The 17210-nt window shown below is 48.0% G+C and overlaps 1 protein-coding gene across 1 annotated transcript in view; it reads left to right on the plus strand.

Annotated features, from left to right (window-relative positions):
• Ido2 (indoleamine 2,3-dioxygenase 2) overlaps window positions 1–17210 on the plus strand; it is a 37523-nt gene that overhangs the window by 16213 nt on the left and 4100 nt on the right. Inside the window, exons 6-9 of the mRNA XM_057752970.1 lie at window positions 1146–1245; window positions 2446–2563; window positions 10515–10566; window positions 16548–16696. Of these exons, the coding sequence (XP_057608953.1) occupies window positions 1146–1245; window positions 2446–2563; window positions 10515–10566; window positions 16548–16696 (419 nt within the window). The remainder of the gene's footprint in view (window positions 1–1145; window positions 1246–2445; window positions 2564–10514; window positions 10567–16547; window positions 16697–17210) is intronic.

A 17210-nucleotide genomic window follows, 5' to 3' on the forward strand; every position in this document is an offset into this window, starting at 1 on the left:
TATGTTAAAAACTCAGTAGTCCAACCCTGTCTCGAAAAACCAAAAAAAAAAAAAAAAAAAAAAACTCAGTAGTCCGAGCATTAGTTCTGAGGGAGGCTACCTTGTAGGGGTAAAGGGATTAATTTTTCAAAACCATATGTCTACAGTAAAAAGTGCAGTATAAGAAAACAGCAAATTATGACTCTGTGGCAGAGCCTAACGGTCTCACAGGGAGTTCTCATCTGTGTACCATGTCTGCGAAAGGCCAGATGCAAGCAGACAACAGTGATAGGAAAGTCCCGTTGAAAGCCCTTGTCATCTGGTGGAGTGGAGCCCTTGAGGGCAGGTCTGGTCTGCAGTCAGAGGCTCCACCTTCCGTGGGCAGCAAAGCCGGCAGGGACGCTGCTCTTGCACTGCGTGTGCATCCCCCTCAACTCTGTGAAGGGTACAGGTGGGAGGTGAAGACATCGTTCCCCAAGCTGACACACCTCTGCTGAACCAATGGCAATGCGTGACCCCCATCTGCTTTGCTGTTTTGGGGTTCGAGTCTCGGCTTTGCTCATATTTGCTAGAGATGAAGCAGCTGCCCGGAGCGACTTCTTTGGGTCAGATGTCAGGTTGAGTAGAGACGGCCCCTCTTGATAGTCTTCCAGCCCGTTCTGTGGCAGCATCTCATGCGCGGTTAGAACTCGAGCCAGGCTCAGAGGCACACAGCCATAGTCTTCACATCTGCCAGGCAGGGGCAGGAGGATCCTGAGTTGGAGGACAATATGCAATATGGTAAGACCCTGCCTCACCAAAAGGGGTAGTGGGCTAGGCTATAACCATACTGAATCTGGCCACAAATAATCATTTATATGCCTCTAGATAAGAAGATAAGCTGCCTTACTTCCCTGAACCACAGTTGGTTTCAGTACCTTAATTGGGAAGAAGGGGTTCACTTTGATCCCTCTAGCTCCAAGACCCCTTCGCCTTAGATAGGAATCCTGAAGGACCAGAAACCTCTTGCTAAAAACTGCCCAACATGATTGGTTCCCATGACTCTTCCACTGGGGCAACGGTCAAGGATCATTAAGGCCATGGTAAACACCCAGAGACTTCAGGTCAGGGGAGCTTGGCTCTAACTGACACGGTCTCCTTCCTTCCTGGTGGCCTCTTTCTTCCAGTAACCTGGAAACCATCGTCTCTTTTCCCGGGGGAGAGAGCCTGCGGGCCTTCGTACTGGTGACCGTTTTGGTGGAGAAGGCAGCCGCGCCTGGCATTAAGGTATCCTCTAGCTCTATAGTCTCTCACCTTCAGCCAAGCACTGTCTTCTCCCCACGGTGGTTTCCTCCACAAGGACAGACATAGGCCTTCTCCTACTTGGTCAAATACAAAGGAAGGGATCTGAGTTATAGTCTATGGTGTCAGCGTCCCTGTAGCAAGAAGCAAACCAGTCCTCCATCTACACACAGGCACCGCGAGCAGGGTGTGCGGACACCCTCTGAGCTGGCTGTCACAGTTCATGGTCCTGCAGCAGCTGGAGTCACAGAGGTTAGAAAGAAAAAGGCTGTTGTGTGAGGAGAAGGTGAAAGTGATGCATGCTTGAAGGGTCAGGCAAGCTTCCCCACAGCTGAGGTAAGATATGAGGGCACGTGCGTGAGTGCGTGCGTGCGTGGGTGCGTGCGTGCGTGTGTGTGTGTGTGTGTGTGTGTGTGTGAATTTCTTACAGGAGAGTAACTCTGTAAATGTGCAGAAGAAATGACCTCTTCTAGAGCGCAGGCATCATTGCAGTCACCCAGGTGATTCAGCCCTGGGGGCTGCAAAATTTATTTTTTGCCCCTTTCAGGTGCCATTGGGTTCTAGCAAGGAACTTTCCCCGCTAGACGGGAACTTTCATATCTCACCTTTATCTCTAGATTAGGGTGGTTTATGGTTTTATTGGATGCCTGCTGTTCAATAGAGTGTCCAGTCAGGGCGTAATTACTGCAGAATCTTTCACTCTCAAAAGTGAAAGTCGGGGCCGGGGGTGCAGCTCCATGATCAAGCAGGAACTTAGTCCCAGGTTCCAGCCATATGCCCACACGGTAGTGAAATCCTGTGGCCACTTCCGTTCTCATCCATTTGTCTCGCCTACGGGTCCCCTAGAAGATTCAGCATCTGATGCTAATCCATCGGTTTAGCTGAGATCAGTCTAAGACAAGGAGGGCATCTGGGCCGACGGAGCTGTGAAGCTGTAAAGTCTTCAGGAACCTGTCCGATGTCACACAGATCTGCGGGGAGGGTGTCCCAGCTGGGGAGGCCAGATTAGGAACGACCATGACATGGGAAATCCAAAGTGAGTGATAAAATACTAGCATTGAGGGCCCTGATGTCAAGACTTATGCTCCAGAGGTGTGCCAGAAGTGTGGGCGCTGCCCTGGGATCTGCCTACTCCTTGGACTTTAAGGGAAAGTCGTGAACTGAGAAAATGGATCTCATTCCTAGGCCCTGGTTCGGGGAGTGGAGGCCGTCCTGCAACACAACCAGGACACCCTGCTCCAGGCCCTGCAGCAGCTGAGACTCTCCATCCGGGACATCACCAAAGCCTTGGCCCAAATGCACGGTAAGGAGCCTCCAGGGGCCTGGACCTGGGCTGGGCCCTAAGTGATGATGGTACAGCTCTCCACAAGATGGCGCTAGTCAACCAGAGAATGATTTTTCAGGCGGTAGAAACATTTTTGCAGAATTGTTCTGTATATTTTCCTGTGAGTGGGGTTGTTTGCCTTCTTCGGGGTCCAGATACGTCTTTGGTATGCTGAGCTTTTGCGGAAGCCTGGGAGATTGGATGGGGTTGCAAGGAGAATATTGGTTGGTTGTGCTTCAGCCTCTCTGGTTAGGGTGCAGGGCTCAGGGCTGTCCGGTGGAGGTGTCCGCAAACCCCTCCAGATTCATTTGCATTTCCTCTCTGTGGGTTCTGAGACACCTGAGTCTTCCTTTAGTCTTCTGTGGCCAGTGCTGGCAGGAGCTGCCGAAGGAAGGAGTAACTGGCAACCCTTCCCTGATGGACGACTCTGTTCTGAAGGTGCAAACCATCTGGCTGGCTCTTTTAATCTTCATGAACACAGAAATCTATCTATTGTGCTTGCTGGGTGTTTAAGGCAGGTTTGAGGGAGGCGTGTGAGGTCCCTTTGTGTGAGAAACAGGGTCAAACACCCTTTCCCCCGAGTCTTGACTTCATGAGAGGAACATTCCAGGCTGTAGTGTCCACAGGGCACAGGGTGGGAAAGAGAAGTATAAATAAATGGGGTCATCCCGGGCTCTGCGCTGTCCCCCTGGAGGCCACAGGATCACACACTTCCTGTCTACTTTCCAGTTCCTTGGATTCAATCTTAAAGCTCTCATGGACATATTATTTGGTCCCCAAAGTGCTCCCCAGTTGGTGACATACATTGCAGCTTTGCCAAGATGCCCCCAGGTCACCACTCTTGAGTGCCCCCCAATCCTAAGTTGAACTTGGCGAAGGTCCTGAGACTCTCCAGTGAGTCACCCTGTGTGCTCCAGAGATGCACCGTAGTGTCTAATACCAGCCTTCTCAGAACTGTTTTTTGAGCATGTTACAGGCCCAGAAGGACCTTCGTGATCCTCTGCAGGAGGTCTGAGAACCTGGGGAGCTCCCAGATAGACCCCTTCCCTTCAGCCCTGTTTGATCCCAAGACGAATTTCCCCATGCAATGGGTTTTTCAAGGTCTCTACATGCATGGGGGAAGGAAGGGACCCTGTGTCCACACTTCTCCAAAGATGACGACAGCCTCCTCCACAATACCCCATGAGCCCCTCACAGTGCGGCCAGACACCCCTCTCATCTCAGGATGGAGGATGTGCCCCTGCCTCTCACATTCTTCCAACCAAAACAGCAGTAATGAGAACACTGAACCCAGAAATGGCCAGCGAGTTCCCATCTTGAGTGCTGAGACACCATGGGGAACACAAGAATCCTGGCCCACCAAGCTGAGTGACAATGGCAAGTCACACGAGGAGGTCGACACACGGCTAAGGACTGAATGGGCCTTCAGAGGAGTCTTCCATGCTGAGCCCACTATGGCACTGTGGGACAGAAACAGGCCCCCACTCCCTTGCCCTCTGCAGTTACCTTGGCACTCAGTGTCACTGGGATGGGACTGGCTGGCTGTGTCACAACAGTAATCGTGAAAGAGAGATGCAATTAATAAGAACAAAGGCTGGGAGGCGCAGGCAAGGGTGCATGCCCATCCCCTGGGCAGCGTATCATCTGTAGTCGCTAATTTTCGTGTGTGATATGGGCAATTTAGCTGGGTGGATCCCCTCTTCTTTCAGCTCCCCAAATAGAGTCTACCAGACAATCCAACTATTCTCAGAGCCTGACTTCAGCAAGCATCCTGGGTTTACTCCACCCCCCCCCACCAGGCATGCAGGTACTGTAAAAATGCCTTTTGTGGACATCAGAGGCCCCACTTCACTTCAAGCCAAGTCCCCAGGCCTTTGCCCAGCTTAACACAGCTGTTATCCACAGTGCTCACAAACAGCTGAAACAATAAAACCAGACCACTGTTTTCATAGCCAAACTCCCCTTAAGGCCACCAGAGTTCCGAACGTGTCAGCCATAGGCGTCTCAACCTGTTGTCCCCCGCTTCAGTTTCGCCCTGCGTACCTGCGTGACTGTCTTTGGAGGACTAGCTTACCTGTGCGACCCACCTGGGTGGGAATTTGGGGGCCTGTTGGACAGCCAAAATATTTTCGGGGTTTCAAGTCTTTAAGTCACTTCCAGACATGATTCTGCAGCTAGCTAGTAGGCCACGCCCCTGAGAGTCAACGCTTCCTTAGAAAATTCGAGCTGTGCATTTTTCTCCAGAAAGTATTTTATTTATTTCCTTTTCTTCCTTTGGTGTCACCAGAAGGTCTGGCTTCAGCCTGACTCACTTGACAATTTTTTCTATTAGGTGCTGAGGAAATCGCTCAGATGTAAAGCCCCAGTTGTGTAACTTGAGGCGTTGAATCTCTGGGGTAGTTTGAATGTAACGGGCCCCCACAAACTCATGGGTGTCACTATTAGGAGATGTGACTTTGTTGGAGTAGGTGTGACCTTGTTGGAGGAACTGTGTCACTGTGGGGGTGGGCTTTGAGGTCTCATAGATGCTCAAGTCATGCCCAGGGCTTCAGACCACTTCCTGTTGCCTGCCAGTCAAGATGAAGGACTCTGAGTTCCTTCTCTAGCACCATGTCTGCCTGTGTGCCACCATATCAAGGATAATGGACTAAACCTCTGAAACTGTAAGCCACCCCAATTAAATGTTTTTTCTTTATAAGAGTTGTCAAGGTCATGGCGTCTCTTCACAGCTATAGAAACCTAAGACAGAACCATCCCCAGGACTTGAGTGAACAACTGGGAGAGGGGTTCATGCTTATGACCCTAGAGCTGGGGAGGGGGACAGGAGGATCCTGGTGCTCACGGCAGCCAGTGTAGTAGAATCTGTGAGCTGCACTCCTGTAGTGGCATTTCAATTGTATTTTAATAGATAAGGACTGCCTGAAGATCTGAGTAGAACAGTCCTACTGGTCAGCTTTATAGAGCAGGGTATGGTAACACACACCTTTAATCCCAGCAGCCACACTAGTTGCCAGAGAAACCAGATGGTGCATGCCTTTAATCACGGTGGTGCATGACTTTAATCCCAGCCCTGGGGAGGATTATAAAATGGGAGGAAACAGCTCTCAACACACACTGAGATTCTGGAGGCAGGATCACCATTTCAGACTGAGGCTGAGGTAAGAGCCAGTGGCTGGCTGCTTTGCTTTTCAGATCTTCAGGTTGAACTTCAATTTCTGTCTCTGGGCTTTTACTAATCGCACTTCAGACTCTCAGTGTACTCTGTCTCAAAGGAGGTGGGCTGGGGGCAACACCCAACATTGGCCTCTGACCTCTGTACGTTATGCATACACTTGCACACAGGCATGCACACACATAGGTGGAACTTCCCTTTTAATGGGAGCAAGCAATCAAATGTCCCCTTTGAGAAAGTGCTGGATGATATCCCCTGAGGAGGGAGACAGATGGGGCCCCTACTGTGAGCCTTTGCTGTTAGACTCTTCCGATTTGATCATCTAATTTTGTCAAAGAACTTTTGAGTTTTAGTTTTTTGGTTTTTCGAGACAGGGTTTCTCTGTAGCTTTGGTGCCCATCCCGGAACTAGCTCTTGTAGACCAGGCTGGCCTCGAACTCCCAGAGATCCGCCTGCCTCTGCCTCCCGAGTGCTGGGATTAAAGGCGTGCACCACCACCGCCCGGCTTGAGTTTTAGTTTGTAAACTTATTTCTTTTTCCAAATCCATTTGGAAAATTATCACATGGAAATTCCCTGTTAGTTTAAATCTAATAAAACTTTTGTTTCTGTTTCTAAAGTTGGCCTTCACTGGTGGATTGATTACTTAAGCCTGCATGTATCCAAACTATGTAGCTGCTTCCTTAAATCCAGTTTCATTGACTTAATTCTACTTTTATCATGTTTAAACAGCATTAGGTAGGAAAACGTATCCTACTGTTGTGGGTAATTTTTTTTTTTTTGTCAACCTGACTCAAGCTAGGTTCATCTGAGATGAGGACCCTCACCTGAGAAAGATGCCTCCCTCAGATGGCCTGCAGACAAGCCTGTGGGGAATGTTCTTGATTAATGGTTGAAGTGGGCGTGCCTGGCTGCTGAGATGGAACTAGCCAGTAGGCAGCGTTTCTCCATGGCGTCTGCTTCAGTTCCTGCCTCCAGGTTCCTGCTCTGACTTTCCTCCATAACGGAATATAAGCTATTTGATGAAATAAACCCTCTCCCTCCCAGGCTGCCTTCATCGGGGTTACAGCAAGGATAACAATACGCACACCCAAGGCAGCTCTCCATGCACTGAAGAGTTTTTAACCTTAACAGACGACTTCTAAGGGGTGACCTGGATCAAACTACCTAAAAGCATGCCAGCTGGAGGTTTGGTTTTGTTTTCTGCATTACTGGGGATGGAGAGCAGGCCCTTGAGCATGTTCAGTAGGTGCTCACCCAGTGTCCCTCCCTCATGCCCGGCTTCCACAGTTCTCTCTGATTTGGCTAGCTTTGATATGCCCTGTATTCACAACCAACCCTCTGTACACACACACACACACACACACATCTATATCTATAGATATATATGTATATCTATATGTATGTATATCTATATCTATCTATAGCTCCATTCTGGTTTGCTTTCTCTGGCTCTCAGAAGACCCAAATTCGAGAGCAACTTGGGGAGGAAGGGGGTTATTTGCCTTATACTTCTGGGTCACAGGTCAATTGAGAAAAATCCCTCCATAAAACTGAGCTGGAGGCAAACCTGTAGGGCATTTTCTTAGTTAGTGATTTATGGTGGTGCCATCCCTTAGTGGATGGCCCTGGGTTCTATAAGAAAGCAGGCTGAGCAAGCCATGGAGAGCAAGCCAGTCAACAGCACCCCTCCATGGCCTCTGCATCGCCTGAGGCCTCCAGGATTCTGGCATATTGGACTTCCTGTCCTGATGAGGAGCAGTGCTGTGATGTGGAGGCATAAGCCGAACAAACCCTCTCCTCTCCAAGCTGCTCCGGTCACAGTGTCTTATCACAGCAACAGAGACCCTACCTAAGACAATAGGTAAAGTAAAACTAAAATAAAAGATACTGCTTAATTGTGCCACAAGCTTTGTGCCGCGCTTGCCGTTGCATATTTTGCAGGCAGGACAGTGTAAATGAGCCGATGGGTTTGTGACTGGCCTGTTTATGGTTCTCCTTTGGTGGGCTTGTTTATGGTTCTCCTTTTTTTTTTTTTTTTTTTTTTTGGAAGCCTGCAGAGTACCTTCCTGCACCAAAGACACTGGTGTACAAGGGGTGAAGGCTCTATGTAGGTACCAGCTTGACTTCTCCATGCTCACTGGGTTGTGTAAGTGTGTTCTTCAGCAATAGCGGCTTGTCAGTTTGTGGAGAGCAGTCTGTAGTCTTGTCAACAACATGGGTTGTTTGGGGGTTCCCATGGGACCCCCTTGGCCAACAACTCAGTTAGATGTAACCCAATCCCAGTACTGGAGGATTTGATGAAAAGAGATGTCCACTTGGGGCTCTGTGTCCCCCATTATTTGGTGATTTCATTTGGATTGTCTTTATATATGTCTGTAATTTACGAAACCTCTATTGTATTAGGCTTCTAAACTATCTCTCAATGACCCTTAATTTTTAACTGTCTCTCTCTGTCTTCCCTCCCCCCCTCCTTTTCCCTCCCATCCCCACTTGATTCTCCTATTCTAGTCCTCTTCACCCATCCATCTGTAACTACACAGTCTATTTAGTTCCCTGGACTATACCTAACCTCTGTGGTTCAGCCAATCATAGCTTGGTTACTATTGACTTGTCAACTAATACCTACATATAAGTGAATTCATACTATATTTATCTTTCTGGGTCTGGGTTACCTCGCTCAGGATGATTTTTACTTGTGAATTTTATGGTTTGGTTTTTTTTTTAAGCAGCTGAGTAATATTCCATTGCAAAAATGCACCACATTTTCCTCATTCATTCATCTGTTGAGGGATATCTGGGTTGTTCTCAATGTCAGGATATTATGAATAGAGCAGCAATAAGCATGGTTGAGCAAGTGTCCTCGTGGTAGGATGAAGTGTTCTTTGGGTATATGTCCAAGAGTGGTACAGTTGGCCCTTGAGGTAGATCAATATGTGATTTTAGCTGTAACAGCGTTTCTTTTATAAACTTTGGTGTCCTGTGTTCAGCACATAGATGTTAAGAATTGCAATTTCCTCATGGTAGATTTTTTCTTTTGCATACGTAGTGTCCTTCCCACCTCTTCTGATTAGTTTTGGTTTGAAGTCTATTTTGTCAGATGTTAAAATGGCCACACCAGCTTCCTTCTTAGGTCCATTTTTTAAGAATATCTTTTTCTACCCTTTTATCCTTAGGTGATGGCTCTCCTTGATGTTAAAGTATGTTTCTTGGAGGCAGCAGAAGAATGGATCCTGTTTTTGCATCCATTCAATCAGTCTGTATCTTCTTACTGGGGAACTGAGGCCTTTAGTTGTGACAGTAATCAATAAGCCATGTTTGATTTCCGTTAGTTTGTCGTGGTGGTGGTGATGGTGTGTGTGTGTGTTGTGTGTGCGCACGCATGTGTGTTTCCCCTCTTTTGATTGCTAGTCTGGGATTATTTACTCCTTGTGTTTTCTTGGGTGTGGTTAACCTTTTTAGGCTGGAGTTTTCCTTCCAATGCCTTTAGTAGAGCTGTGTTTGAAGACAGATACTGCTTAAATGTGGTTTCATCATGGAATGTCTTACCTTTTCCATCCATTCCTCATTAATTCTTACAACTTTTATTTCTTTCTTCTGGCTAGGAGCTCTAATACAGTACCAAATGGAAGCACTGATCCTTCTCTCATGAATCTCTTTTAAAATATCCACTGAATGTATATAACATTTTCATGTAAATCCTGCTGTATCTATCACAAGGATTGCTTGGCTTTACCGTTAATACAGTAAGTTGTGTCAAATAGCAATTTAGTACACAGTATTACTGCTTTTGCAAAGAGCTGTTTGTAGTACTTAACAATATGGATGAGAGAGCACCAGTATCCAGGAGAGGTCCCAGAAAACATCTAACACACGGGACAAAGTCACCTTGAGAAGAGAGGGTATGGCCACACTGATAAGTGTCTTAAAGCATTGAGGCCTTGACATCTCAAGTCTTGCCAGCTTCAGAGAAAGTAGACAGAAGACACAAAGAACTGGACTCCATGTGTGATAAGAGGGAAGGGAAGGTAATGGGAAGGGTGTATATTAGTTAAGCCTTATCAAAAGGTATTTATTTTTCTCTCAGAAACCAAGAAACCTAAGCATTAGTCTGGGTAAGATGAATGTGGACTAGTCTCCAGAAAGCATAGGACCTCAGTAATGTTGCAAAATCAGCATTTCAAAGCAGACCAAAGACGTTTGGAATTAATAGAGCCATAATGGCACACTGCCTTAGGTGGGAGTCCATACAGAGTGGAATCGATCCTCCCCCAAGCATGGCTGTCCATGCTGGCCAATGAGGCTTGGAGCTAACTGAGGCCTGTGGACCTGTGGTGACAACTCCCTGAGAAACCCTCAGCTGACACAGAAACTTCTAGACGCTGGTCATTTGCTCTGCCTCTCCTGTAGAAAGGGGGGTGGTCCCCGCTCTCTGCTTTCCTCTCCTCAGTTTATCATACTCTCTTGCACATCATGTCTACTTAAACCATTGTGTTTTCAAAGGATAGCCTTAATCTCTTGCTGGCGGTGGTGAAGAGCAGAAAATAGAAGAACCCCAAGCAGAGGAGGCTAGCACACGGAATGGATTAACAGCCCGTGCCCTCTGCAAGCGAGCATTCCATCTGTGCTCGCTGCTTCTATTCTGGGCTCTGCATAGATCAGATAGGGGTAGGGGAGCCCCAGGAAAGCAGTGGGGTTCAGGCACATGTGGCCAATTGCATTTTTGCCTCTGGTAAAGTTCATGTTTGATTGTGTTCCAGATTATGTAGACCCAGACATATTTTACACGGTCATCCGGATCTTCCTGTGTGGGTAAGTACAGTGCCATTGGTTTCCTGCCTGAGACCTTGGTATGGTTTCCCAGATTTGTGTGAGGATGGACAGACAGGAGCTTTCTAAAGTAAGAAATACAGCAAGTGACCGAATCTGGCAAAGTCACCACCTGGGTCCACTCTAGGAGGACAGACCCTCCCCACACCATCAGAAGGAAGAAGGGTACCTAAGTGCAAAGGAATTGTCCTTAGCCGCTGGACCAGAACCATGGATCTCTTAGAAGCCTGGCTTGACAACAAGGGCAAAAAAAATAAGAGATAGGAGTGGGGAGAGGGGTGTGGAGGAGAAGAGGAGGAGGAGAGGGAGAGTGAAGAGGAAACCTGGAAAGTAATTGTCATGTTTTTCCCCTTTGCCCTTTGACCTCATGAGGTCATAGCATCCAGGGACCCATTTAGAAACCAGGGTCCAGATCTTTACCTGACTAAACTGTCACTGCCTTGCTCTTAGACTGCCTGGCCTTCAGAGTGGTGGGGAATACAGTCTCGTTGTTTTGCTGTGTGGTGGCAGTAATAGTCCAAGGCCCTTGCTAGACCTGATCCTGGGTACCCTTGTTTTATCTCATGGCTATAGGATCCCCTACTGCTCTCTCTCTCTCTTTCTGTCTCTCTCTGTCTCCTTCCCCCTTCTCTCTCTCTCTCTCTCTCTCTCTCTCTCTCTCTCTCTCACACACACACACACACACACATCAAGCACATTTCTTCTCCCAGCTATCCCTGACTTGACAATCTAGTTCACCAACTACCAGAGTCCAGTCAGTTTTGAATGTCTCTGTCTTGTTGGTTTGGAGGTGCATGGGATACTGTTGAGAGAATGAATAAAAGTCGTGCCTAGACACAGCAAGAGACAGACCAGATGCAAATCCATTATTGCCATGTCCCATTGGAAGAAAAACAAAATGGATACATATATAATATACTTTCTTCAAATTGAAGAGTGGTGGGACACTTTAAGGGGGCCCTGCCTTGGGAGGTGAATCCTGCTGAGGGGGTAAAAATTAGAAATAAAATTTCCAGAGAGTAACCTGAGAGAAATACAGAGGAGAGTGAGCTAACAGTCATACAGTGTAGATTCTAAGCAGCCCCAAAGGCCGTGTGTTGAAGGCTTGTCTGCCTGTCTGTGGTGCTGATGAGAAGTTGTGGAAGTATTGGGAGGTAGAAGACTCCTGGAAGGAAATCACACCCGTGAAGGGCTTGGGGGATCCCAGCCCCAAGGTCCTCAGCCTTGCTCCTTCATGTTCCCTCTACCCTGAAGAACCCCTCAGTCATAGCCCAAGTGATGAGATCAAAGGTCCAAGGACCAAACCAGAAGAGCTTCATGTTCTGATGGGTCGATTCTTTCAAGCATTTCCCCATGGCAACCATTTTGATCTAAGGGGCAACAAAAGCCTCTCTTTATATGAGACCCTACAGCAGGCGTATACTAGACCGGTCAGTGAGCCAGGCCTCCCTGAGTGGTTCCCTACTCTGAAGCCCCTGTCAGCTCTCTGTAGAACACTTCCATGTGTTCAGCAGCTTTAAACACCTGGCTGTTTCCCCAGTTCTGTGGGCCCAAAGTGCAGGCAAGCTCAGAGCTCCTTCTGTTATAGCCTCTAGAGGTTGAAATCAAGATTATTGGAGGGAGGGCTGGACTCTCTAACCATGAGGTTGTTGAGACAAAATCTCACTATGTAGCCCAAGCTGGTCTTGAACTTGGGATTTCTTTGCTCAGCCTCCCTTGCTCTGTGGTTATGGGTTTACATACACCAACACGCCTGGACCAGGCGGCTTTAGCTGAGAATGTGACCGCAAACTTGCTTCCCAACTCAGAGCTAGCAGATTAGGTTTTGCTTTGGGGTGTCTGTGTGTGTGTAGAAATGATAGCTGGACTGCTAGAAGCCTCCTATATTGCCCCGCCACCTCCAGCAATTGTGGTTTCTGACACAGTGGCGGTCCTTGGAGTTTTTCTAGAACTACACATTTTCCTGACGTCTCCTTTGACCACCAGGGATGAGTCATGGAAATTCCCACATGAAGGTTAAATTGATCAGGAGCCTTAATTGCATCTGAACAGTCCTTCTGCCTTGCCGTATAATAGATCACACTGATGGGAACATCGCATAGTATTAAGTGTCCTAGGAATTCAGTTGGAAATCTTGGGGAACTAATTTTAGAGTCCTACGCACCAGTGTCTTTCAAAGGAAGCCATTCTACTTCCTCCTTTCTCAGAGTGTGATAGGAACCAGAAGGTAGCTTGGCTTTCATCAAAATAAGTGCAGGGTAATGGCACTTTTTCTCTGGTGTCTGCATAAAGCCTGTCCTCGGTTTCTCTCCTTGAGAATGTTTTCTGGGTGGCTAAGAGGTGGGACCAAATCCTAGAGCATAGCTATAGTTTCAAAAAGCATCCAGAGTGTTGAGAATTTACAATAGACTTGTCTTTAAAATGTCAGTTTCTCCACTCTGCATCTGCCTTGCTTTGGGTCTTTGGTGTCTCATTTGCTTCTTAAAACACATTTTTTTAAAAAAAATTTTTAGGAGAGGATTTCATGTGGAAACGAGATTTGTTCCCTTCAGTTCCCAGCCCAGAAAGGCCAGGAACTCCTCTGGGGGAAAATGTCACCTCATTTTTGCTGTCTCTTTTGACTTCCCCTTTCCTTGAAATCGCTAGAAATAACACCAGCAAGGCTACAAATAACCTTACCATTGGGACCGGAAATGAACATGGCCCCATCCCTTCCCAAACAGCAGCCCAGCCTGGGAGGGCCTGGGAGAGCTGCTCACAGACAGCGAGTCTCACATAACCGTGGAGTGTGAAAGCAGACCCACGTCCCTTGTCCACTGCCCTTTGTGCTGTAGTTTCCTGCATCAGCTTCAGCATGGTTGGCTCCAGCAAAGCCACTCCAGTGTGTGCTGGAGGGACACTTCCTGATGTGTTCTTGGCCTCCACCATATGATAGTTCCCTTAGGCTAGCTGGACCCTTTCAAGAACTTGGCTTGAGTCTTCCGGTGGTATCATACTTGAAGGGGGACTCCCGCACAGTGGGGGCTCCTTCCCAGACCTTGATGAAGCACAGACCATGCCCAAACACCTGTTTTTACAGCGAGTTCCTTTATTAATTGAGGGAGAAAAGTTTAAAGTGGCTGCTTTCTGACCCGGGCAGTAAAACAGCAGCAAATGATCTTGCAGGTACAGTTTTAAGAGGAGAAGAGAGGGAGAGGTCTGTGTTAGAATGGGCTAGGAGGTGGTGGCAGAGGGCATAGAGGATGAGGGAGAAGGGTAGAGGAACAAGGGGAAGGGGGCAGGGGTATTTGTCCAGGAGGGACAGAGGGCTACCTCTGGAGAGAGAGGAGACAGTCTGGCACATAGGCAAATGGCAGTTTATAAAGGTAAAGGGACCCCTGAGTTAGGACGAGTTAGCTATGTGAGCCAGACAAAGGGGGCTTCTGATTGCTGGGTTTCACTACTTTGAGAGCTGGGCCTTGGTCTCAGACTCAGGAAGAGGGATTGGCCAAATAAGGGAATGGACTTGGGAGCTAGCTTCAGGAATGTAATCTAAAGGTTTTTAGGCAGAGGAAATGGGAAAGAGGGGGGCAAGGCCTTGCCAGAGCCCGCTCACCACACTCGAGCTGGCCGGAGTCCCTTCAGGACTGACTGGTGGAATGCTCGTTTTTTATTCATTTATTTCATCAAATAAACACACGGCGAGGGCTTCCCACATTCCAGACAGTGTTGTACATGCTGGAAACAGCAGCGAAGAAGAAAAACAAAGGTCCTTGAGGAGCTGGGGATTTCAGGGCAGGGAGAAGATGCTAAGTAGACAAACCTAATGAAAGCAAACATCCTACAATGCATGTTACCACACGGGGCAATGCCAAGTAGGATGCAGAGTACTAGGGAGAGACTACTAGGTATCTTGTTTATTGGTATCTAAAAATACCACATCCCAGGTGATGTGTGAGTAGATATACCTGGGCAATGGAGCAGGCCATGTGGATTCTTGTTCCAAGCAAAGGGACCTTGAGAAGAGAAAAGGCATGAAGAATGGGGTCAAACGTGCCAGAGAAGGTGAAGGATGCATCATTGTGGAGGCCAGACAGCAAGGGCAGGGCTGGCTTCCTTTGGGAGAGGCACAGTCAGGGGATAACTAGCGATGTGTCTGGGGCTTCGGGTTGTCAGTACAGCTGCCGAATGGGCTGCGACAGTGAAGAACAAGGTTGGAAAGGAGGCGTTCAGTGGTGAACCAAAAGGGAAGCAGCTGAGGGGAAATGAGGGGCGATCATCTTGAAAATGAGGCAGGAGCTGGAGGGGATGCATCCTGTGGGTCCTCACGCAGACCACAGAGACATGGGAGCATGTGTGTGCACGCGACTGCTCTTCACACAGATCACAGCACAAGTGCTGGTATGGACTAAGTTCATTATCCCCATAGCAGCCATGTTTGCAACGTTTCTTGCTCAGAAAGTGTCCTTCTCCCATTGCACTAGCCCTGAAATTCTTTGGATTGTGCGCAGACCTCTCTGAAGCCCATTTAACTCCCAGAACAGGTACAGGAAGCAGGTTCCCCTACAAACTAGGGAGAGGCTCAGGAAGGCTTGTCCATTGTGGCTGAGCGATGAGAGCTGTGGCAGGCATTCGTGCACCCTGGGGTTGCTAGGACGATAAATGGCGGGTGCTTACTGGATGTTTAATATGTTCCAGGCAAATAGTGTTTGAGTTAGTTCTTACAATGACCAACAAGATAAATATGAATGTCAATGCAAAACACAGCTCTTACCTCAAAGAACTAAGAGTTAGTTTATTCTTTGGCCAAACATTAGTGGCCAAAAAGCACAGATTCAAATTGTCCCCAGATAACATGGCCCAACGTGGAAATGAATGGAAGAGTTTTTGGACAAAGGACAAAGAAAGTTACCAACCAAGGGATTTTGTGGGTGCATTGATGGGGACCTCAGGTAGGCAACCTAGAGGAAGACAAGGAAAGCGCCATACATAGGTCACACACAGATGGCGTATGATGGCACTTTCAGCTTTGGGGTGATGGAAACTCCTTGTCTACTGAGTCAATACATTCCAAAGAGTCATAGAGATACCAGGTCAGACAGGAGGGGGTTAAAGATAGCCCAGTGTCATTTGAATCTGGATCTTCAACATTCTAACTCTCTATGACCACTCAGTCAATTAGTTAATTAGAATCTTTAACTCAGGCACGCCTCCCCCAGGAACTTCAGTTCCTACTGATCCCACTCAGATGAGGAAGCCAAGGCTCTGAGAGGTTAAATGCGATAAGTCAGGCCTACCAGCTCACACAGTGAGGCTGAGCTTGAATTCTGTATCTTCCCAGGATAGAGCTCCTGTCCCACAGTCTGCGGGACGCCTCCGCCTCCCCTTCTTGTGTATCCTTCCTTCTGCCCTCTGTGCTGTGCCTCCTTCCTGAATGTGGCTGCCCCAGCTGATAACCACAGAGATTCATGGAGCAGTTGACCCCAAACAGCCTCCAAATATGGCAACCTGGCTCCTCGGTGCATCTGCAACCCCAGAGCAGAGTCTGTAGAATATCCAGGATGTCATGGGGTAGGGGAGTCAGCACATAGTTGTTGAATATATGGGGTCCACGCATCCCCCTTCTCTGAACACAGTGACTTAGAATGACAGAGACACCACTACAAACCTGCTACTTACCCTGTGACCCAGATGCTTTCTTGGTTGGCAGAAGAGGACTCACCTTCTTGATGAAGGTAGACATCTAGATAGCAAAGCTCTTAAGGAAAGGACTCCAGATGCACAGCTTTGGAACGCAAGTTGAGTGTGTCATGTCAGGTCCTGTTCTGCGGGGAGTCTGGGAACTGGCGAGATTCGCTCTCCCTTCCTCAAACCACAGTTGATGCCATGCCCACTTCCTCGCTGGCTCAGCACTGCAGAGAAGATGCTGTGCCCTGGAACATCCCTCTACACTCTTTTTTTTTTTTTTTTTGGCTCTTGCCTAGGTGGAAGGATAACCCAGCCATGCCTGAAGGGCTGGTTTATGAGGGTGTGGCCACGGAGCCTTTGAGGTACTCGGGAGGAAGTGCAGCCCAGAGCTCTGTGCTTCAGGCCTTCGACGAGTTCTTGGGCATTCGGCATTGCAAGGGAAGTGGTAAGCAATGATCCGGTCTCACATTATTCTCTCAGGGGGAGAATTAAGCAGAACGGGGAGGCATTTTTACCAACTTATAAAACTAGGTGTAAATAACAACGTACTGGAGTTTGTCCCTGCCTAAACCACCAGACAGTTGTGCCCATGTTAGTCAATATCAGAGCTTCAGATTTCAGAAGGATCCTAGGTTCATTTACAAGTCTTAACACAAAGTCTTGGAACGGTGAACACCTGGGCTGATCACTGTCATGTGGGCTTGGGTCCTTAGTCTGTAAACTCAAAGGCTAGGACCTTGTGTGGCCCAGTCTGCAGCAGCCAGTGATGGGTCTGAACTCTTCTAGTGCCCTTCCCATGAGATGGCCCAGCCTCCCGCTGAATCCCTCTGGGTCAGAAGAGGGAACCCATTGATTTGAAGCCTCTGAAGGAGTTATTGCTTTGCTTACAAGCACAGACCTATACCTTTAACAGCTACAGAAAGGTTTTTCATGCTTCCAAACTTTGACTTGGATCAGGA

The sequence above is a fragment of the Chionomys nivalis genome, chromosome 20, assembly GCF_950005125.1.
Source record: "Chionomys nivalis chromosome 20, mChiNiv1.1, whole genome shotgun sequence".
In the NCBI taxonomy this organism is placed as follows: domain Eukaryota; kingdom Metazoa; phylum Chordata; class Mammalia; order Rodentia; family Cricetidae; genus Chionomys; species Chionomys nivalis.